Raw genomic sequence first — 24,861 nt, 5'->3', positions numbered from 1 at the left:
CATTAGTCTTTCTTCAGTAACAGAAGTGCAGCATGTTTAGTTTTAAAAAGGGCATTTGCACAATTTTAGCTCTTTGACATTTACTGGCACTGTTTAAACAAGTTGCCGATTTTGAACTTCTAATCACATAAATGCTTTAATCAAAGAGCAGCTTTTTAATAATGGATTGCATTTATATAGCGCTTTGAGGCCCCCTCAAAGCGCTGTACAATGCCACTATTCATTCACACACTGGTGGAGGCAAACTACAGTTGTAGCCACAGCTGCCCTGTGGCAGACTGACAGAAGCGAGGCTGCCATATCGCGCCATCAGCCCCTCTGGCTAACACCAGTAGGCGGTAGGTGAAGTGTCTTGCCCAAGGACACAACGACCGAGACTGTCCGAGGCGGGGCTCAAACCAGCAACCTTCCGGTTACAAGACGAACTGCCAACTCTTTGAGCCACGATCGCCCAGCTTAGACATGCCTCTTTTGTACATTCAAACCCCGACTCCAGCAGCTGTATGTATAATATAGCAGTTGTCAGTAGGTAAATGTCAGGTACCAAAACATAATTCAATCAGATAATATTTTTATTTGCTTTAGAGATCATTTATTTCCTTAGTTGTAAATACTGGCTTTTCCATGACAGATAACTTTAATTTTGTAGCTAATAGAGACGGACGGTGAATTTCGGTAAAAGCAGTCTTGGCCTCACTACCACCGTTTGCTTTGGAGAAGCTGTAGTCAGCAAGAAGGCTGAAAGGGCAGCTCATTAGGATCTTCATATGCAAAGGACGGGCTTATTTATGGAAGCTTTGTGGCTTCTATTTGCAATTGATTGCATGATTGTGTTCAGAGCTGAAATCTAATCTCAACACTACTGGCTGTGATCTCATTATGATTTAGCTTTTCATTTACATGTGTTTTTAACATATGTATTTAAACTTGAGTGGTGCATTGAACTGAAAGTCTTGGTCTGGGTTTAAGTTATATGTCGACTGCTATAGAAGCTCTCAAACATCGGTCATTCAGCAAAGTCATGCTAAGTTGTTAGGTGATGGCTGATGTTCACAAATTGGGATCAACTACTCCCCAGGACACAAGCGGCTTTATAAAACAGTAGGCTTATGATTTGATAAAGGCTCATCACTGATTAGTGCAATTGCCTTAATCCTCTAAACATTCTTCCATCAATAAGTGCCTTATTTTCAACAGATTTATGCCTGAAGTGGAGCTGCCGAGTAGCCTGTATTTAAAACATTTTCATTTTCAAGGATGAAGTGAGACAGAGAGGTCTGTGGAGGTGCTGTTCTGGGAGGGTTAATCTTTAATTTATTTGGTTCAGACTGTCCAGACCACAGCTAACAGTTCTTTTCCTCTTATCGAAGAATCCCAGATCAACTTGAAAGAACGCCGAGTTCACACTGTAAGGCTCTTCATCACCATGTGTCATAAAAATGAGAAGAAGACTATAAACTCCTAACAAATTGCCTAAGATTTATAAAGTTCATCTGAAGAAGCAAATAAAATCTGGGATCTTATGCTGTATGGACTATATACACCTTCAGATAAAAAGAGGAGGATTTTATTGTGCAGTTGGTATGCATGGTATTAATAAAGCAAAGCATGCCCTTCCTTTTTTTTTATATTTGCAGCACATAAAGAGGAAATGAGAAATATGCCAAAAAGTCTCGATATTCCCTGAGCAGGAAAAACATTTTTATAAAAAATGTGTGAGGGTAGCAAATGGTGTCCATTACGACCCAACCACCTCGGTTATTAGATGAAACATCAGGTTAAATTCTCTGCTACTTAAACACTGCAGTGAATTTAATTACTAAATTATCTCTGAGGAGAGGAACTGTTTTTTGCAACTAATAGCATGAAATTGGACTATGATCATTATATATTGTAAAAGAAGGGATTCTGCTTAGGGGAAATATTATCGTAATTTCCATGTATTTAGTTCCTGGACTCTAGAATATCTTTGTATGATGCACAGTTCAAAATGAAACTCATTTATCTCATACTGGGCCTCATTTTGTCCACTCTGAAACAAGCAGCTTTAGCTCCTCTCCCTTTAAGCCAGCTTTGTTCTGACTGGCTGCTTCTCACAAACAGCAGGTAGGTGGAGCTTCTGTGGTCTACGCCAAAGCGCCAAATTAAGAATAGCCGCTTTTATTGATCAGACAGGGCTATGAACTCACAAGGACTACTTGTACTTTTACACACAATGATCTTACCTTGAGCAGCCTGACAGTAGGCAGGTGGAGGTCTGCCATTGCAACACCTTGATTCTTTTAAGAACTGTCTTCCAATTCTTTTTCAGCCATCCTCTTGCTGCTGTGCTGTGATTATAGTCCTGTTGCATGGCCCAGTTTTGGCAAATTTCAGCTTTGCCAGTCTGACTCTAGAATACTGTTATACAGTGCCTGAGCCCTCTGCCTGAAAAACAAGCTTAAATCATTACCCCTCCACCCACCACCATGCTTCATAGTTACTATGAGGTGATTGTGCTGATGTGCCAATTTTCACCGAACAGTATGCATAGAGTCTCGTGAAAGCTTTCTTTTTCACTTGACTGTACAGTGCTGGTGTAAAACTAATACAGCATATAGTAACAGTAAAATATAGTGGTGGTAATGTGATGGTCTGGGGCTGCTTTGCCACTTCAGGACGTGGGCGACTTGCTGTAGTTGATTGAATCATGGATTCTGCTGTCTACCAGAAAATCCTGAAGGAGAATGTCCAGCCATCAGTTCGTCCCCTAAAGCTTAACTGCACTTGTGTTATCCAGAAGGTCAGTGATCCAAAACATATCACCAAGTCCACCTCTGAATGGCTCAACAAAACATGAGCATAACATAAAGGTTTTTTAGTAGCATAGTCAGTCCAAATTTTAAATGAAATGCTTTGTCCAAGAAACCCCTCCAATGTGGCTGAATTTAAAGATTTCTGCAGAGGACTAATTATTAGGTTCAAGAGGCAGCTACTTTTTCATATAGGGCCAGGTAACTTTGGATAACCTGCTTTACGTAATAAGTGAAAATAGCATTTAAAAGCTTACTCTTTGTGTAATATTAGAATTTGCTTGATTATCTGAAGTAAGTGTGACAAACATGCAAAAACTAAGAAACTGGAAAAAGGGGCAAATTTCACAGCACTGTATATGCTGGGAAATAAGAAATAGCACAATCGCTTATATATTAGTATATGTAACACAACATGCTATGCTCATACTGTTAATTAAAGGTGTTATGTAGTGTTAAATGTGCAAGAAGAATCAGCATATCATCACTAAAGGCAGGTAAGAGCTTTGCTACAATGTAAAACTTCAACTTAAATGTTTCATGAGGAAAGAAGTGCATTTAACACATAATGTGGAGGAGGTGAGAAATAGTGAATGTAAACAAGTTTGGTTTGGCAGAGAACTCCACAGGTTACCTTTAAATGATCTGTGACATGCACAACATAATTCATTACAATAGTTTCTGAATAAAGCGAACAATTATTATATATTATATGTTAGATATTGTAGTGATTAGGGCCTTAAGTGGCCAATTAGCACTTGAGTTTATCACGCTGAATGATGCTTTAGTTGACATTATCACCATCTGTAGTGGCTTGGGGCCTGTGGCTCAGCTTTAGCTATGGCTGTTTCCAGAACAGCTGACAGCATCTATTCTGTAGTTAATGTGGCATAGTGAGGAGCTGCAATAAAGATAATGTAAGGGTTGTAAAAGTGCTAAAGCTAATTACAGCTTCTGGTAGAAGCACGCCAGGTGAGTGGAGCTGGTCGAGATGGAGGACAGACAGGAAGAACGATGGAGTTGTTTTTTTTAAAGCAAGCTGTGGCCGGCATAAAAAGACTCTCAAGGTTAAAAGTGTCGTGTGCCAAGTATCACAGGAGTGAATTTGTGCATTTTCCTCACTAATATTGATTAGCCTCGGATATAGCATGACACTGTCAAGGAGAAAGATCAGGCCGGGCTGTGCTATTTTATTAGCATCCTTCTCATGCTCCATCACACCATGTAATACACTCCAGCACTCTGTTGGGACCTGCTTCACAATCCTGTTGCGGCAGGAATGATTATTTGAAATATATTTCTCAAAATATTCCCACGCACTCTCAATTAGACTTTGTCTTTGTAACTTTTATGTTTACGGATGGGTTTTTTTTGTGTGTGTGTGTGTGTGTGTTTTAAACTGAAGCATTTATATTATCCTTTACCCCCTTACCAACTTCATCCTCTGTTAACCCTCAAATTTCTGTCAAACTTTAACTTTATAAGATTCTGGCTTTAAAAAAATAATTACAAGTAGGCCACGCCTTCATACCAGATGGATTTTAAAATAATAAAACTATAAGTCAAGCTTACAATTGCTATGACGGCTACGTCTGCAAAGAACATTTAGTAACATGGTTGCATGTGAGTCATTAGGCTTCTGAAAGAACAACAGGCTGGTACTCAAAACAGCGATTTTATATTTTATTTATTTATTGTCTTGTCTATTGTGCTGCTAAACATTTCATACTGGGCTCTGAGCACTTCCATAATGCGGGCGAGCCATGCCACCACTTCCTGTGTATACACGCAAACATCCACTAACAGACTCCAGAAGCTGTGGCTCAGACCTGGACAGTATCCCTGGGGAATTCCTCACAGAGTCACTTCAGAGTTTTAGGACAGCTGATGTAAATCGCTCTCTTGGTGTGATTCAGCAGCATCGTAAACAGAGACGATAACTGCCTGATGATTATTTTAAGGCTTTAACTGTTACTCTGGGCTTCATCTTGAACCTCAGTGAGAATTATGTGCTGTGCCTTTAAAGTTATCTTGGCTGAGTCACCACAGTTTGTCAATACGATGAGCTGATCAATCTCTTTTAGAATACCTTACAAGTCTTATGCAAATCAGCAATTTTCTCTTTTTGATTGATTAGACTCCAGGTTTCTAACTCCTGGCTTCAATTGGCTTTTTTTCAGATGTCATTATCCAAGTGATTCACAGAGTTATTAATGATCAGTTCACTGTGGACAAAAACACCCGAAAAACTTGCTATGACTACGGTTTAATGTATTTGTATATGGAGGACAGTATAATGTTATTCATTAATGATAATATTTTTTTTATTTATTTATTTTTTACAATTAACATGCAGATCTTATCAACAAATTAAGAGTTAAAGTCTGTTTTACCAGCAGTTCTTGTATGTATAATTACATAAAAACTTAGACAAGGGTTTTGTTACAGACACCTCTTACACCTTAAACCTTATTACCTTAAATCAATGTTCTTGTCATAAGTTAAACGTCGACTTATTAACAGGTGACTAAGTGTTACAAGGCAGTTGTTGTCTTTATTAGATGTTGATGTTGAATATGGATATGGTGACTGAATGTGCCAGCACTCAGCCCTAAGCATCCCAAAATCAATTTCATCCTTGTTTGGACGTGATTGGTTGATTGATTTTTAACACTGTGCTCTATAATAGTCCAGATAAAGGCGCCCATTAAGCACTGTTATCTCTCAATAAGTATATTAATACATCTATTAAATTTAGCAAATCATTATTATTACTTAAGATCTGGTGCTTGCAGATAAGTCAGCTGTTAATAAGTCGATGTTTAACATCTAGTAAATGTATAATGAAGAATGTGTTGATGTTAAAGAATCCACACAAATCAGCAGAGGTTTATATGATAGGAGGTTAAACAGTTATTAACGCATAATATCAATGTCAATGAACATCATATAAGTATTTAAAGGAATTATATGACTGTGTGAGTTTACTCTTCACATCCATGACAGATAAATAAGGGAGCAATCTCATTCCCAACGCGTAACATAACCAACAATTTGTCACATCCCGAGGCGTCCCATGGGTACGGAAAAGGTAACCTTCCGCGTCCCTATGATACGCGCCCGATTGTGGATGTAATCCAATAGAATGACGCTCCAACTGGTAACACACGTTCCAGCCATGTATTTGAGCCCTAACCCTAATCCTAACCTTAACCACAACCTTAATGGTGTTAGATAGTGTTTTCGAAAGCGATTAAAATAAAATGAATATATATGTGCAGATTGAGTCCAAACGGTTCTCATGTTTCCACCTTTTTCTGAACACGTAACACAGGAACGTGTTGGGTGGCCAAAAGCGTAACATCCTGACGATTTGTCACATACCGTAATATGTTGGGAGTGAGAACATGTTGGCATCTTTCAGTGTGTGTCATTGATGGTGGTATCCTTTAATGCTGCATAATAATCAGTGGATATTTAAATGGAAGGAATGAGAGATGATGGATGAGACAGATTCATACACATCAACTAAATAAAAGGTGGCACTCTTATTTTTTTTAATGTTGTTTGAACATCATAAGTTAAAAGACAAAGAAAGAAAATTGCTCTTGAAGTTCAGTTTGCACTCAGCTTCCCACCCTTGGTTGGCCGGCAACAGCACACAGAAAGTATATCCACTGTATCTGGCCTTTTCCTGCTACCTTGATCTAAGGGTGGTTATTGAAATGTCATTACTGTAATTCTGCAATTTTAAAGGAACATTTATTAGGGTTTTATGATGGAAAGAACACATTGTTAAATTACCTCTTATTTGGACCATCAGTCCATTTCTCAGCCCAGACCTGTGTAATCTGTGTAATTTTGTGATATACTGAGCTGATTGGAGATAATGCCACACTATGGGAATAAAGATAGGTCAATGAGCCACCCTTAGCGTAAGGATTTAATGGCCCGCTAAGGGCTGAAAGCTGGAAAGCTGCCTCTTTAATGTGTGATCATTATGTGAAAGAACAGAATTACAGTACCAGCAGTAATAATATCATATTGTTCATGTCAAGTAACTGAAAACTCATATATATTACGGTCATACATTATTGCCATTATTCATAGACTGATTTGTCTTGAAGAAAAAACAGTGTCAAGATCCAAAGAAAAGCCTGTAACAACAGATTCTTCTCAAATATTTCAGCAAATATCTACAGATGTACTTTGAAGGCCAGTTAAGTACTTGTTTGGGCTTTTTTCCCCCTCATTCATCGTTACATTGGAAATTAACCTTCTTGTAAAGTGTATCAGCAGCATGAGAAGTGACACTGCGGGAAATGTGACCCGTCCTCATTTATCAGGAGAAAACATTTTAATCATAAAGCCGCTAAAAGCTGTAAGGAGATGTGTTGCCAGGTTTAATCACGTTTCACTCTCACTGGCTGTGCTTTGAAGAAGGAGTGCAGTTTGACTCGAGTGTCCCACGGGCCTTTCTTGAGTGATCCGCTGAGGTCCTCTTGCCAAGGATAGGAAGCTAGGAAGCAGACAGGAAAGAGAGTGATAGACATCTAATTTGGCAGTGAGGTGGAAATGACAACTAGCTTTGATGCCCATCAGCATGCAACAGGTATTTAAGTACAGCAGCATCTTTTTGTTGAAACCGTGGTACGTTAAGTACGCATCGAAACAGGGTTGGAATGTATCCGGTTTCCTTAAAACGATTAATCGGATAATTATTAAAAATGTTTACACAACCTATAATTTAGTGCTTTCTTTTTTAGTTAGTAAGCTAGACCACAGTTTTGTCAGGGCCTCTGTGTTTGGTTTTATTCATAATTAATTGAGAAGATACAACAGTTTGACGGTTGATCCAAAAAGATGGTTCCACTTACATAAGCAATGAACTCATTTAATGCTCCGGTCAAGCCACATCCAGTCAGGTGTCCTTTTTCTAACAAAGCTGTGTAAATAAAGGATAAGAACACAATATCAGAGCAGAATACACAAGCTTTAATTCTCCAGCAAGGTGAAGCAAGAGAAGGACAGAATGGCATGAAGGGCAAATGAGGGAATGGGGGAACGCAGCACCATGGACAAATGGCACAGATGACAGACATTTAATAAGAAGCTGAATTTGAGAAATGGCAGCAGCTGAACGGCAGGAATAAATGAAAGAGCGAATGAGAGAAATAAATGATAGGAGGGATAGAGGCCATGTTTGCCAGCCAATCACTGAGTGTTTTCACTCTGTGCAGGTTTTCAGGAGTGTGCAGAGACAGAAGCACACACTGGACAATAGAGATAGAGTGGGCATTCGCGTGCACACACATGCACAGACATCGACATTTTTAGTTAGAAAAAGAGACAGATATAGGAACAGCAAGAGACCAGCCCCTCTCTCTCACACACACACATGCAAAGTTCTAGAAAAACAGGTGCAGACAGCAAGAAATCCCATCTATAGGGTATTTTTGTGGTGCGTATTGTTGCTCCCATAATCTCTTATCTTTCATGCTTACTTGCTCTAACACCTCTCTCTCACACACACAGACACACACACGCACACACACAGACACATATATATACAGTTTGTGGCAGGGACTACCCTGCTTTCACAATCCCAGGTTCCTAGGCCAATTTGAACTGTAGCAGTGAGCGATGGTGACCCACTGGTGCCAGCAGACCTTGGTGGAAAAAGTCATTTTTCACAGCTTGTGCAAATGCAAACTTCTCTCCAATGAGAGCTCAGGTAATATTTTGCCTCTTGGAACGATTACTTTGTGTTTAGGGAAAATAGAAATATATCATACTTTTACTAGAGTTTCTTTGAAAGGTTTAACTGCTGGAAATATTTAAACTGAAGCTTCTGAAAAGCTGAGCTAAGAGCTGAGTTTTAGAGTTTCCCAGTGGGTAACTTTTCAGGACGGAGGGAGGGAGCAACTATTCCCAAACTGCTCACTTTAACTAATTTAATTCCAGGTAAATTTTACATGTAATGTTGCTGCATATGAAAAATGTAAAACATTAAAATTAAATGGAATCAGGTCAAATGAAAGATACTTGTTTGGTATATATCCAGTTTATATTGGAGCATTTCATTTCATTTATTTATTTATTTCACACTTGGTACAACAATTCAAACAAACCAACCACACTTGCTATCAAAAAGCACTACAACCATGTGTGAAAAGGAGCAGGAAGAAGAAAATATTCTTATTTATTATTATCTTATCCCTGCCCCTGCATAATTTCCTCGTTTATCATATGAAAAAAATAAACCTTTGATTTGTATTTCAGTTTCATTTTACTCACTTATTGCTTCATGTTTCTAAGGACCAACATGTGCCATTTAAAAAAAAAAAATCTGTTAAATGCCACTGTGGTGACAGTTTTAACTGATTTAAAAACAGCAGCTTTGACGAATGCCGTGATGAAAATGTTTCATTTGTTTCACACTCTTTCCCCAAACCACGTGCTGATCACAGTAACTGTTCACACTGCGGAAGGCAAAGTGAAGACATTAAACCATAATACAACATTCAACTCACACAGCATTCATTCTAGCACAATAAGCCAAAATGTGTTTAAAAATATTCAGTTCAGTGCCACTTCATTTATATAGCACCAAACCACAAAAATATCAAGAACTCAAGGTTCTTTATAATGTAAGGTTAAGGCCCTACAATGAACAAGCACTTGGCAACAGTGGGAAGAAAAAACTCCCTTCCAACAGGAAGATACATCTAGCAGTACCAGGCTTTAGGGAGGTGCGGCTGTGGAAGAGAACTGGAGATTAACTACTACTTATTAACTGCAGAGTTGTGTATAAACACACAGTGAGTGAAAAACAAATGTTCAGTGCAACATGGGAAACCCCCCCCCCAGCAGCCTACGCTGATTGCAGTGCAACTAAGGGAGGGTTCACCCGATCAAGCCCAAAATTAGTTGACATTATTGGCAGGCTAAAGTTATAAATTAGCCTATTTAGCTGTTTTGGCATTGATGCAAAGACTGCTTCCTTGTTAGCTAGAAGTGGAAAAGAGTAGTCTAAAGTCGGGACTGGTGTATAGAAAGCTAATGAATCACAGTGAGGAGAGCTATAATTTCCATGTGTGAACACACTGTCTACAGTGATGAAATTTTTTATAGTTATAAACCATTTCTCAGATATTTAGTGCTTGGAGGGGGGCTGGAATGATTTCTGCCATTTTTCTGAGCTCTGTGTGTGTGGTTTAGAAAATCATGTGAAACATTTGCCAGGAAATCAGCGTCTAATGTAAGTTACTAAGTTGCATTATAGGAAACGTAGGTGTGTGTTTGGGTTGTTTTACTTGTTGTCTTTGTTGCCGTTTTGCATCTTTACACAACTTATCATGTACACAGTGGTATTTGAAATGGACTGTTAGCACAGGGGGAAGCGTAGCCACATCCATGTGTGGGAAGAGCCAATCTGGTCTCAAAAGCACAGTGCTTTAATGAAATGAAACAGAGGCTTTAAAGAGGGCATTCAAGTGTTGTGAACGCTGGAAAAGCAGAAATCATGTCTCTACTGTAGCTGTCAGAATAGCTCATCTGTCACATCTGTCTTGCTGTTTGATGTAAATGCCAAGATTGTGGTGCCTTTTGTAGATCTCCGAGGCACAAGTATAAAAATAATCTTCTAGGAGTTTTCTCCAGGGACGTCACACCAACACAGTAACAACATTTTCTCTGCAGCTGTTATCAGACACACTGTACACTTCCCCCCCAAAGGTAAACACTGCCAGCAGTGATGGTGGACGTGTCATGTGAGCCCGCTGCGTTTCATAGTCGTCAGCGTTCCACAGCAAGTCGTCCGTCCTGCACTCCATTCCCGCTCGCTAACACAGCCTAACACAGTCATTACCACAGAATGCACTAAAAGAAGATATGTTCCTGCCTCGTGGACCCTTTGGCTGCGGGAGCTTTTAAACAGGATGATGCAACTGATGGCAATTTACATATAAAATACACCAGAGATATGGGCAGCAGCATCAATATTTTCATCTGGTTTCCCTCTCAAATTCCCTAATAGAGCATAAACAAGATTAGAATACATTTTGTGTTTTGGTCAGTTGGGACACGATGCCTCTGCCATAAACGATATCGCAACTGATTTTCTGATAAACCAATTCTCTGTAGCATTTACAAACATCCAGACTTTTGGTTCCTGCCTCATTTCAGCCCCAAATGCGCCGGTCGAAGCCTTATGCCTTGTTGGCTTTGGTCCAGCTTTCGTTAAATCACGGGCAGAGTAAGGAAAGCTGAGTGGAGCCACATCCATTGTGTGGTTGGACCGGAGCCTATAACACTCAGTGGTGATGATGGTGAACAGCTGGGCCTGACTGCCGGAGCCGTCGGTACACGACGAGATGATCGATAGCTCGATGGCAGGATTTCAGCCTGTATTTGGGCAGAGTGGAGTGACATAATGGAGAGTCAGAGTAGTTATTTTTGGAACTGGGACTTTTTAATCTTCCTCTGGGCTCTGTGGAGGGCAGTGGGTGATGCCTTTTGGTAAGCTTAGAAATAATATTTGGAATGGCTTTAAAATGAACAGATGCATTAAAATGCCAGGTGATCCCTGCAGTGGTCATTCTCTGATTCGGGTTCATTTCAGCTTATTATTATGATATAAACATGAACTTCTGACACTATCAAATCTTTCATTCGAATATATAAAAAAGTTTAAATCCCTGTTTTTGTTGTAAAACAATGAAGCTGATGCCGACAGAAATAGATACATATAAATGGATTTTCCCAGTGGAAGTTTTTGTGTGACTTAGTATCTCAAGTTGTGTCTTTGAAAAGCCTTGTTTTCCTCATAACATACGATTACTTTACCCAGTTTAAAGTTTGCTATATAGAAAACCTTTTTAGCAGTAAAAATCAATAAAATGCATACCTCTTATTGCCATATATTTCTGTTAATCGAACACTATGTGGACGCTGCTGTGAGACAACATTTGCAGAGGTAAATTGTCAGGTTCTTATTTAATGCACGACTTAATCTACCTTACACAACATGTCTTTTTCACACACACACATTTACTTTTCTACATCTAAGTGCTTTCTATCTATTGATTCACACTCCGATAAACATCTGGGTTCAGTATCTTGCCCAAGGATACTTTGACTGGAGCATTCAGAGATGGAACCACCAACCTCTCAATTAGTTGACAGCCTGTTCTACCAAGTGAGCCACAGCCATCACATTAGATCACTACTAATGGGATGGGATGGCACAGATCCTCATCTGTGTGTTTGTGTGCGTGCGTTTCTGTTCTCGTGTTTCAAATTGCTGAGGGTCATCTGTTTTTGTTACTCACCGTTCTCTTGTACTCATGCAGACATGACTGGTATATAAAAATAAACGAGAAGGACTCATAAAAACCTTCTTTGTATCTTTGAACTGATTACATTTGTAAAGTAATTATTGTTTTAATTAAGGTCAGTAACCCTCTGGTAGCAATCAGTTGTGGAATCAGGGAATAGTGACTGGAGGTTGCCAAGGGGTCACCAACTGTTCTTTATGCTTGTGTGAGTGAAGCCAGAATGTAATTAAATCCTTCTGTTTGCTGTGGGCATCCAATCAGAAGAAAGATAGCAAACAGAAATGTAAGCAGAGCCTTCCAGGCAACAGGACTGGCTAACTGTTCTCTTAGTTTAGTAAAATGAAAAGCTGAACAGTGCAAATGGCTTAGATGCATCAATAATCCAGTTAGTGCGAGAGTTAAACTGATATCTGAAACGAGCTTCTCATAATCCCTGCCTGAGCCTTAGTGGATCATTCTGACATTAATTTCGGGCCTATAAAGCTCAATAAAGCACTGCATGCTACACTGGTGAAAAACAAATAAAACTGAAATACTGTAAACGTCGAAACAAAGCCAGGGTGTTGTTGCGTTGTATTAAAAAACACATGAAAAACGTTTGTGGGCTCGGTTGCATTTCTGCTGTGAAGAAAACTTGGCACGTAATCAGGTTTGCATGTACTCTAAATATTCTATTGTGTGGTTGTTCTTTGATTTTGTTTGGCTTTGCTGACCTTAGATCTAATAAACTCTATCCATGATCAAAGAGAGTGTCAGCGATGTGATGGTCTTTGCTTCATCATGTTGCTCGACTGTGGAGAGAACATCCTCTGAGGCATTAATGGGGGTCATAAACTCTGATACGGATATTTGAACACATTGAACTTTAACTGGCCTTGCTCAGACAAGGACACATGCTCTCCCTCGAGGGCATTTCCATGAACAGAATTGGAAAATAGAAACTATTGATTTCTCTTTGTGTTTAATGTGATTGCCTTGGCTTTGTTTTGTTAATGTTTAGCGGGTTTTTTCTCTTTGGTTGCTTTTGTGGTTTTTTACCTCCTCTCACCATTTTTGGAAGGCCAATCATATTTCAGTATTCAGCGTAGAGGAAAGAGTTGTGTCAAAGAACTTGCGTTTTACATGTAGAAAGGCCTTACAAAGTCATTCTATGACACAAAATACTGGAATTGATCTTAATTAAAGCCTTATATTGATTCATTTTATGGCATTATCTTTTTTTCCCCTCAATTAGCACTTGGTGGATACAGTTTCCAATGTGAGCCATGCCTTAAATCAGCAACAGGAAATAGAATAAAGTTGTTTTTTCAAAAAATTGCCCAATGTCAATTTTTAGATCACTGTCGGGAAATTTCACCTTTCCTGGCCGTCACTGACTGAAAGCAGTGAATATTCTGTGGATGGATGTAAGCTGCCAGCTGATTAAAGTGAAGTGTTTGTGTTTACTGTAATGATTTAGCTGGTGCTGCATCGGATGCCAGTCTGTTATTGATGGTTTGACTCCTGCACGGCAGTGCTTTGGCCCTGCTCCAAGTTGAAGTAATTGACACGTTGCCCCCTGGGGTTTGTGATTAACTTTACTGACATATAAGGCGAGGTGGGTGTGTGTCATTGCACACACTTGGCAGCGCTAACAGACCTTTGAAGCTGCTATGACAAAGTAGCCTTGAGTTATTAAAATGTTTTTGGTGCTGTCCAATGAAATGCCTGGAGAGATGAAACCGAAAACCCCATGCTGATTCACCCAAAAATCTGACCTAACCGGACTCATACTGCGATACTTCTACAGCACTTTTAGATGCTTCTAGAGGGTTAGGGTTTTTACCCACTTCTAAACATCTAAATCTGTGCATTTATCATAGAAAGTTCTTCTCAGTGTTGGGGTAGTCCAAAAACTCTATAAAGTATTACACTGATGAAGTAACTAAGGTAATTTTGGCTTGTGTTTGAAGAGCACTACATTAAAAGCCAAAGCTTGTGTGACGAGCTCAGTTAATTTAATTCATATGTGCACTAGGCAGGGAGGGACTGTGAAGTATGCAGAGGAAACTCATAAACCATTAAACAGCGATTTTACTCTAACCATAACCTAAAGATAAAGTGATACCAATAAGTTCTTATCGCAGGGCATCAAATATTGCTGTTCTGTCAAAGATATGAGATATGACTAGATCCTTTGGCTTTGGTGGCTTGTTGTAGAGGAGAGGAAGCTGTTCTCTGTGAAAAAACTGAATTATAAAATTGGAGGAGTGGTGCAAGCTTGGGGAGAGTCACAAGTTTGTCAGTGAAGAAATTGTCATTTGTGTGTTTGTGATTTGTGTTTTACACTTCATTTACACTCACGGATTTGTGTCATTGTCACTTACTTTCTGAATTCACTCGCTTGTTGGGTTCAGGCACTTGAAACTACTTGGTTATATTTTTGAAACGCTCCGAGTTTGGGTTCGAACGCAGTCATATCTCTCCTGGTTGAGCAGGCAGCCTACATTGCTGGTGACTGCCCATTTGGAAAAGAAATAGAAAAAACTTGCATAAGATGTGGCCTACTTCATATAGTGAATCATAAGGCTTATATGATTTACTCATGAAAGTGGCCACTTTCTCGTTACTTTCATATATTGTTTTAGTAAGTATCCAAAACATTTATATAATATAATTTCATTTATGTAATTTTTCAAGGGATCTTATATCTGTTTTCACTCTTGTATGCTTTTCATACAAATTTCACACAAGACAGATACAAACTTTATAAGATTTATAAAGTTTGTATCTATTCCATATGGGTGGCGTCAGAGTCCGCCACAATATTAACTCTTCACATTGAATCTCGGTGCTTATTTAGTTCGTTTAAATGTGACATAAACTGGTGACAAGTCAGGAGTAAAAGACACACGTCATAATTGCCATAATTGTATGCATCAATGTTCTGATATTTATACTATCCTTGGTCTCAGGCAAAGATTTGTTCACATGAGCCACAAATTCCATGCATATATCTCATGCACAATGCATTTCATGTCACACCAAATCTGACTGTTGATTCTCCTGCTGGATCACAGCTTACTGGGGATTTATGCTTCAGCGGGAAATGTACTCCTTAACCACAAACCCCACTGAAAACTTAAACTGTAACCAATGCGAAACGTGATGTGCAGCTCCCTACATATGCAACTACATGTCAAGAATTTGAATTTATCACTGAGAGAATCATCATCATCTTAATATAAACAATAATAATCATAGCATCAATCACAAATGTCAGTAAATTCCTGGAGGGACAATGCAGAAGCTATCAGAACGGATGTGTTCGAATGTACAAAGAAGGACCAGAGGGACAAATGTGCTGAAAGAAAACTGACTACAACCAAGAGCAGGGGGCCAGGGTTGAGAAGCAACCACACGGTAATTAACACATACTGCACAAGCATGAGCATAAATGCTGACAGCGACTTCAGCCGTTTAGGTGGATAACATCGTAGGTTCTACAAAGGTTCAAGGCTTAGTGTTTTCCACATTCACTACTAAATCCAGTTTGCACTTTAATTTGACCTATTGTACTTAACCTAGATTTTCTTGGTGTAGGTTGTGCTGTTTTTTGAAATGTTGACCCAGTTCCTTAAAAAAAAAAAAAAAACAACACTTTTTCATGTACAGTATTTCCTTTTTCTTCCTACCAAACTACACCCACCAATTGAATCACCGTGCAGAAAAGGAAATTCCCACGTACCTGTGATGAGAAACCTGGACCTGTGAGTGGATGTAAACTTTGATGAGTGAGCTGTAATCTTTGGAAGCTACATGCTTGCTTTGGTTGGCAGATTGCACTTACTGGAAAGGTCACGGGCAGCCCACCGTGCAGTTTTCTGTGTTCACTGTACTAATACAGAACGCTGTTCTGCACATCGGGAGCAGGGATAGTGCAGATACATACCGTCTACATGCTTATGAACAACAACAGCATGAGCTGATTTCAGGGGGGGCACCCATTGCTTCCTTGACGTGAGTGTCTGAGTGTAGAAGGTTCAATCCTCCACTGTTCACTCTCTCACACATGCCTACACACACATTCACAGACACACACACACACACACGGTGGGTGTTCACTCTGATAGAAGACAGTGGGATGTCATTAACACTGTGTGAGGGGCCTTTAATGTAATTAACAGAGAGGAGAGGAGAGAAGGGAGGTGGCAGTGGGGGTGGCACCCACGAGGTCGAGCAAATCAACTCGCACCCCTTCTGCAACAGTCGAACACACGCAAGCCCACTTCCTCCCCGCTTTAAACCCCTGTTGAGAAAGCTGTAGTTTAATTAAAAATCCCCGTTCCGACAAACACTCAGAGGCGCTCACTGTACAGAAACACCACTTCAGTTTTCATGCACCGCAGTCAGAACATGTGGACTTGATTAGTATTAATCCTTATCTCAGAAATGGACAGCTTCTCAATTGTGTTTTTTTTTCTTCTGCTAGCTAATTTCATGAAGAGCATAATTACAGCATTTTCAATTTCGTCCCTCAGCAGAGTTATGAGGCTCGTGCTCTATCTCTGCACTGCAGCTGAGAGGGGCCGGAGTGTGTGCTTGTGGGTGTGTTGATTGCATTTTTTTTTGAGGGTGGGGGCTGAAGTAAGCAGGAGAATTAGTAGGTTGCAGAGGTGACTAATACACCAGATAATTTGATCCCACGTCAGAATTGGAAAAGCAGCTGAAATCATGACAACTGTGTAAACCTCATAAAACACAGCAACTCTTCTGCAAACAGGGCCGGTTTACTAACAGCAACAAGGGGAAATATTAAGTGAACGCAAACATTTCAGTGCCAGCGAAATGATTCCTCTTCCAGAATGTGCTCGGTAGCAGTATGAGATCCAGAAATCTGATTTACTTGCTGTCTATCTGGTGTTTGTTCCAACAGTAGGAGGATGAAAGGCATGTCGGCTCTGATTAGAGCCGCCGAGCTGGCACTGTTTGAGTGAACGTGTGTGTACTCATGCCTGTGCTTTGGTCATTCTCCAGTAGGGAAATCGGAGCTGCCCTAAGGCAGCAGTGGCCATGTTCCCATCCTTCTCAGTTCCTCCTTTCATCTATCTCTATATCTTTCTCTTCCTCGTCTTCCTCTCAGCAGTGTGACTGCTTCCTCGCCTGATATCTCCACTTTTACTCCTCGCTCAAATGCTCGGTAAACAGCTGCCGCGCATATCTCTGCACTCGTGAGCGAAAGCACCTTTTCGGCTTGTGTATATATTAAGATACAGGCAGCTCATCAAGAATGCTTTGTCAGCTTTGATAATAACTTGGGGCCCCAAGGCGTCAAGGCCCCTGATATTTTGTCACACTCCTCCAGCTCTGCAAGCACAAGCCAATATTGCCGGTAAAGCAGCTCTGCCTTCAGTGATAATGAGCTCTCCGTCCTCTAAGATAGTGCAGAGTGGACCGGTGCCAGATTCCCTTGAGGTGTTTGAGCACTGGACGACTTCTGACACCAACAGGACAGCAGCTTAGGTCCAGAGTGCACTTTCTACTAACTAATAGACAACCCTTAATTCAGAGTTGATTAAATGAAAATGTAATGATGTCCAAGGGGAAACGCAGTAATCACAGCAGCAGAGAATGAGGTAGCAAAGAAGAGGGGGGCAAATCAGGCATAGTCGAGTAAGTTAGTTTCAAAGTTTTACAGTGTGTAAAGCATAAAAGCATATAGTGATTAAAAATGCTGCAGGCCTACTATATGGAGTGCTGAAGATCATAAAAGCAATTTATTATGCTAAACAGTGGTGATTAGCCAGAAAATAAACTAATAAAGAAACAGCACTGCACTCACACTATCCATTAGTTTGCATCCATTAGTTTTAAATGTCCCCCACCTCACCCCCCTTCAAGAAGACAGAGTTCCTTCTGATCGTAAATCTACCTCTTAAAAGTCTAATGTGACACCGAGATGCATATTTAGCTAACAGTTTAGCGCAGTAATTAGCGTTTGGGAGCACTATGCCTCTGCCAAGTTCCATCCGCCCAACATCTGTTCCTCACCTGCCTCCGGGGGCCAGTGCTCTTCCACCTCGTCCCCTCTCCCCCATCCCGCTCCACCGCCCATCTTTGCCTCGCTGTAGGTGGCAAAACACTTATCAGGTCTGGAGTGAAGTGATAGATAGAAAGGAAAAGAATGGCAAAAAAAATGACAGGTCTGTTGGCAGCTGGAACCACTCACAGTGTTCTTTTGAGACTTAAGAGGGAGCCCCCCACCCCACTCCACCCGCCCCCACACACACACACCTCCTGCGGTCACCTTGACCCTTCTCCCTGCCTCTCCCCTTCAGCTACAATTAAATCACGATGGAGCACGTCAGGCCACCCAGCCTCGACGGTGGGCGTGCGCACCATCAGCATATCTTCAGCATATTCGCCCTGATGGGAAGCTTCTGCACTTGCCTGTGTATTGGATTTATTTCTCGCTCCAGCAGTGATGGATTTTCCATTTTCCTGTTTTGTGTGGTGGTGGCGCACTGTCGAGAGAAGCCTCACGTCAAGACTGTTGCATCTTCTGTCACTCGCCGTCTCACACCGTTTGCTCGGTGCCATTTTATGATTTTTCTCTTGCCGGCAAGCCGTGCTTCTCCATGACATGGGGGCCCATTTAAGTCTGATAAGTCATTGTTCAGACAATACAGAAAAGGGAAGGGGGGGGGGGGTGTCCTTTACAGTAACCAAACAATGTGGACACCTCCCAACCCTTTCAATTCTCTTACTTTCTGCCCTTTTTTTTCCCCTCCGTCTGCTCTTTCTTCATCTTTCTTCGCCTATAGCTTGTCTGCAGGCAAATTGTCATCTCAGAGCCCCTGCGGCAGGAGAGTTGGGTGTGGGCGGGGTGAGGTGGCGGGGATTATGACAGAAGCAGGATGAAGGGGGGCAGAAAATAAAGTTGCTCTTATCAGAATTTGCCAGGAGCAATGTGCACACAAAGCTGCTTGGGAATCCAATTTAGTCCTCGCTGTTAGTTTAAGTGATATCAGCGCAATTAGCCGTCACAGGTCAGAGTGTGAGACCAGCACGTTAAGTGATTTCCTGAAATCCCACCAGTGGAAGCACAAGAGGATGTCAGTTCTCGAAGTTAAGAAGAAAAAGAAAGCGTTCCGACCCCACAAATGGACTGCTTCTTTATACGCTCCTGCTAATAAATGTCAGCCTTCTCTCGCCTCTTTTGTTTTGTTCATGTCAGCTGCTCACTCTGGATTTAAATGGATTTTCTTGCGCTATATCTCGCTACAAGGGTGACTTTGAGCTGTTTTAGTTTTGCTTGAGCCTCTGTGTAACTCAATTGTGCTTAATGTTGCTTTTGGGTGCACTACTAAGAATGGCTCCATGTTGGGTGGAGAAACGGTGGGAATGTCCTTGGTGTTTCTCACAAGAGCAATTAGACACTAAGTACGAAGGGGCATTGGCAGGATTGCGAGTTTGATCTATTTATAAATGCTACAGTGTGACTTTCTGATGCTTTTTGCTTTGCCTGTATGTTTCGTTGTGCACCTGTGAAGGAGCAATAGGAATAACCCAAGGTGACCAAGAAGTAAACGTTAGGGTTTGTTTTGTCCAGCTTTTATTCAGCCACAATACACTTTAGATCAAATAAAGTTTAAATTAAAGAATTTCTTTTAAGCGAGGTGTTAAACCTTACCATGGAATTAACTGTACTTCTTACACTTTAAATAACGTTCTCACATCATTTGAGCAACACTTACAATATTAAGAAAACGTAACAAAGCTACATCAGGAATATTGCTGTACAACACAAAGGAACCTGTAAAACGCAGTCGTAAAGCACTTTCTGTTTAAGGACAGGTATGTTACTTAACCCTCTGAGGTCTAAGTCATCTAGATACCACAAACTTCTTGTTGTTTCACAGCAAGTAGGTGAAACAGCAAGTAGGTTTGAATCTGCTATCTGACTGGAGCTTTTTTCTGTGGAGTGTATGTTCAGTGTCAGTTGTATGGTTCTTTTTGTTTAAGGGGGACAGCCAATCACAAGTAAGTTGGCTTAAAGAGAAAGAAGCCTAAGCTTGTTTCAGACTGTGACTGAATAGAGAGCGGAACAAGCAATATAAAATAAATCTGTATTTTTATTAACTATAAATCTGTATAAACTCTACTAGAGATCAAGAATCCAAATATAGAGTTGAAAATAACATAACGGCTTTAAACTTTGCTAAATTTCTAAATTAAGACAGTGAGGTTCTAATGTAGAGTCTTACAAATGAGCCTGTGATTGTTAGTGTAGAGCATTTTAACTTTATTCATGAACTTTCTCAGGCAGGAGTGGGCTAGACCTTTTTTTATATAATTCCCAAATAAAAATCATGAGGTTTTAGTAATCTACTTGCTTTACATTTTTATTATTCTTTCCAGTATGTCACCACGTATGTATTCTCTGCACTGGTATCTTTCTCAAGGATGATGCTGAGAGCATGTGTGAAACAGTTACAACTGTTATTTCTCCTCCACTGCAGATAGGGCAGCACAGAGCAGATATGAATATCGCAACAATATCTCTTACAGTGGCTGCTGGTGGAAATAAATAGCTCAGCAATATTCCCAGAAAGCATGTGTTTCTTCTGTGCAATACAATTAAGAGTTGGACCCACAGGAACATCCATAAATGTTAAATTAAGTCAGCATTTCTTTCCTACAATGTTAGCGTAATCTGATTGTGAAAATGAGTTAGTTGGCAGGTAGGTTGTTCCAAGCATCTTGGAGAACCTGCCACACACTGGCTTCATAATGTCAATATCAAGGCTCTGTGGAGGTCGGCCATCTGTAGCGGGGCTCCTTCTGAAGTTTAGGGTCATGTCACGCTGCAGACTGAATCTGGGACCAGTCAGGTGCTCTCTGGTGGGTTTGCATGATGGATAAGAACATTTCAGGCATCTAGTAAAGGCAAACTTTTTTCTTGAACTTCCTCTCCCCAAAAAAGCTTTTTGTTTGCTTAATTTACACACAGAATTCTGTCTAGCTGGTTTCTGTGTGACAGACACTGATTAAATCTGACCTCATCTTTCCTTTTCCTTCTCTCTTCTCTACCACCCTGCTCTCTAGGAGAGATCTGTGCATTCAACATACACGGGCTGGACGCACCGTTCGAGGCAGTGGTGCTGAACGGTACGTCCGGTGAGGGCCAGCTGAGGGCACGGGGCCTGGTGGACTGCGAGTTACAGAAGGAATACACCTTCATCATTCAAGCTCATGACTGCGGGTCGGGCCCTGGGGGCATCGAGGGCAAGAAGTCCCACAAGTGAGTAAAACAGACAATGGGGTTTGAATAAAGCAGGCTTTGCGAAGGTGGACAGAATGCACTGACACGAAAATACCACCAACTGCAAGGCCTAGACAATTAAATAAACAAAACCCGAGTTAATAATGCATGTCAAGTGCTTGGGCTACATTGTGTAAGGCTACAAAGTAGAAAAGAATGAATTATTCATGAAGACAATGTCTAAACTCACATTATCAGCTATCCTAGAGGACGGTGGAGCTTTGGAAAGACTAACGAAGACAACTAGTCGGCTTTATATAACTGTGAATATATATATACAGTGGAACCCTGGCTTACGAAGACCCCATTTAACGAAAAAGTTATTAAGGCACATAATATTTCTGCCCGTGGTACGGCAAAATGCCCGCAAAACAAAATAGATAAAATAGAAAAAAAAATTCAATTAAATTCCATAATGTTATATACATGTACACGTATGCTTTCTTCAACCTCCGCCACCTCCTCCTCCACCAAGAACTTAGTCTTCAGCCAGTATTGCCTCACTCAAAAAGCAATGGAAAAAGGGGCTTCGACTTACGAAAATTTTGACTTACGAAAGACCCTCTGGAACGAAATAATTCCATAAGTCGGGGTGCCACTGTATGTATGTATGTATATATATATATATATATATATATATATATATCTATATATATATATATATATATATATATATATATATATATGTGTGTGTGTGTGTGTTTGTATGTGTGTCTGTGTGTGTGTGTGACAACCACAATGTGCGTCCACATGTTTTGGATGGTCCAAAAATGAGACTATCGGCAGTAAGTTCCTACTTTATTCTCAAAATGCTAAGGAGCACCTCTGCAGCTTATGTCAGTATCAGCTCTGCCCTTCAGCAAGATGGATACAGCTCTGTACCTTCATGTCTTGAGGCCCATATACACAGAAAGACAGTTATTTACATATGTTTGGTTCTATTTAATCAAGTATTCTAGAAAATTATTGCAGTTTAAGTTTATTTGAATGTGTATTTTGTAAATTTACCAGATGGTTTAGGGGCATCAGCTTAGTAAATATGTTCTATGACTTGTGTCTTTTATGCATCAGTAAAGCAGCCCGCCCCCCTTCTTCAGTGGGGTGTTATTATTCATTGTAATTAGTAATGAAAAAAAAGAGAGCATCACAGACTATGTAGAAGACATCGAGTCTTTCAGTGAAAAGGTGCTAATGTAAAAGCTGATATACGCTTTTTAAATTGCACTTTAGATTGTGACCCAAACTGTGACCGCCTAAGCTTAATCAAATAGCCCATTTTTGTTGCATAAAAAAAGCCAATTAGTGCATGAAAGTAAACAGCCACTAAAAGACCAATTAAAAAGCTCTTTGGAACAAAAATAAAATCTAAAATATGGGACTCAAACTTGTGTGATCATTGAAGTGAACAGCCCCAAAGCCTCGTTCTGTGAAGTTTTGTTTTGTTTTACCCACACTACAGCACCAGATTCAGACCTGAAAATGATTTTTTTTACAGAATGAGTCAAGTAAGCAAAATACTTCAATGATGCCAATGCAGCTATCATTACAAGAGCATTATGTAGTTATATTTATGAGGCCACTGTCATTGCTAATCATCAAAAGTCCATGGGTTGTATATCAGTTATAGAATTAAAGAAAAAGTACCTTGAGAAAATAAAATGATACTGTCAAGGGATTCATTATTTTAAAATGTATTGTGCTACATATTTTTTTTAGGGGTGATGTAGATGTCTCAAAAACTCAAGTTCATGAATGAGATTGATAGACTTGGTGTTAAGGGAATACATTTGATGTTAGATTCTGTCTCTCTGCTTCTTCATCATGTACTCAGCCTGATCATCCTCACCGTATGTTCCTTTTTAACACCAGTTTATGTGTGTGTGGTAAACAGTGCGTGGAGTTGTGTTTGTGTAGCTTGTTTAAACTATGAAAATATATATTTAAAAAAACAAAGCTGCACCAAATCTACAAAAGAACCTGCTTGTTTTTCTTGACTGTGACCTGATTCCTCATGATAGACGATTGTTTGCATCTTCACCACTGAGTGCATCCCTCTTTACACATCTGATTGATGCTCGGTGCTTGCGTCATTTTTAGGAGGCTATTAACTGCAAAGAAGGTGGCGTCGCCTGCAGTCTCCCTCTCAGACTGCCTACAGCGCCAACAACCTCCAGCTAGAAGTCAGGGCAAGACTGCATGCAGTCTGAGGCAAAGCACAGGGGGAAAAGTGCTCAAATAACATGCTTATTAAATTTGTTTTTCTGAGCACAAAATAGGCATCAAATATAACTTTTTAAATCAAATTTTCTTTTCAAGTGTCGTTCTACTTGGAACAAAATGACGTTTCCTGCCAGCACAACAGTGCAGGTTATAAGAGAAAAAAAATACAGTCAAAATTAAAGGGGATAAGTAAACCAAATTAGAGCAGACAAGGGAAAAAGCAAAGTGTGGAAATATATGGAGTTCAGAGACATTTGAAATGTCAAGAAAAATGGGGCAAAAATAAGAACTCAGAAAAATTAAATTAGGTAAAAAACTTACAAGTAGATATCTAGTCCACTTAAAACTAACTCCCTAGACATGGTGTTTATATTCATTACAGAAAATAAATAACCTTTATGTAGGACTCATTGATTATAATTCTGGCTTTAGACTGCTCTGCTAGAGATTTGTAACATAATATTAAGTGAAGCTGAAGGAAAAAAAAGCTTGATATCTGTTTTTTAAGTCTGTCTCACACCTTTGTGAGCATTTATACTCGTGCTCTGGTCTATTTGCCAGTATGTGGCAAGTAAATTGCCAGAACACGTGTTGGAATTGAATTTTACTTTAAACAACAGCAACTACACCCAGAGAGGAACAGATATGCAGAAAAATACATTGCAACTAAATGTATCTGGGATTGAGCTGGGAAGACTGCATGCACTGGCAGAAGTCTGGCTATTGTGTTTGCAATGTAGGCAAACCTGACATATTTTCAACCGACAACACATTTCACATTTTCACATTGTTTCAAGGTAGAATTCTTGCACAAAATAATATGTCATGGTATTTTTTACACCCTTTAATTACATATTAGTCCAATGGCACTCAACATATTTCTTTAGCTCTTCCTCCTCCAGCCTTCACTTGGTCTCAGCTTGATTCCAGAATGCTTTGAAAGCAACACCCACTTCATCTCTCCAAATACTGGTAGACTATACTTTAAAGAGTTGACCTGATAAAAACAATTTGTCACACTTGTTGGCTTTCCTGAAAGCAGCTTCTGCCTGAAATTGCTCTCAGTCCAGACACCTCCCTTTGTCCACTGTATAATGCACATCTCTCCTCACAGTCTCTCCACTCAGCTCCCACTCTCACCTCGGCCAACAACGCAGTCCAGCACAGAAATCTATCATTGTGTCGGTGCATTTACTGTTATTGTTGA

General features: G+C 40.1%; 1 protein-coding gene across 1 annotated transcript in view; it reads left to right on the top strand.

The window, feature by feature from the left end:
• Positions 1 to 24,861, top strand: part of LOC147314021 (calsyntenin-2-like) — a 338,234-nt gene that overhangs the window by 159,351 nt on the left and 154,022 nt on the right. The window contains exon 3 of the mRNA XM_086260806.1: positions 21,218 to 21,413. Within this exon, the coding sequence (XP_086116932.1) occupies positions 21,218 to 21,413 (196 nt within the window). The remainder of the gene's footprint in view (positions 1 to 21,217; positions 21,414 to 24,861) is intronic.

This window comes from Aulonocara sp. 'chitande type north' Nkhata Bay, linkage group LG14 (assembly GCF_057382095.1).
Source record: "Aulonocara sp. 'chitande type north' Nkhata Bay isolate Kocher_YH1m ecotype deep benthic linkage group LG14, A_spYH_male_GT1.1, whole genome shotgun sequence".
Classification (NCBI taxonomy): domain Eukaryota; kingdom Metazoa; phylum Chordata; class Actinopteri; order Cichliformes; family Cichlidae; genus Aulonocara; species Aulonocara sp. 'chitande type north' Nkhata Bay.
The sequence above is the reverse complement of the archived record's forward strand: the minus strand, read 5'-3'. Positions and strand labels throughout refer to the sequence as shown.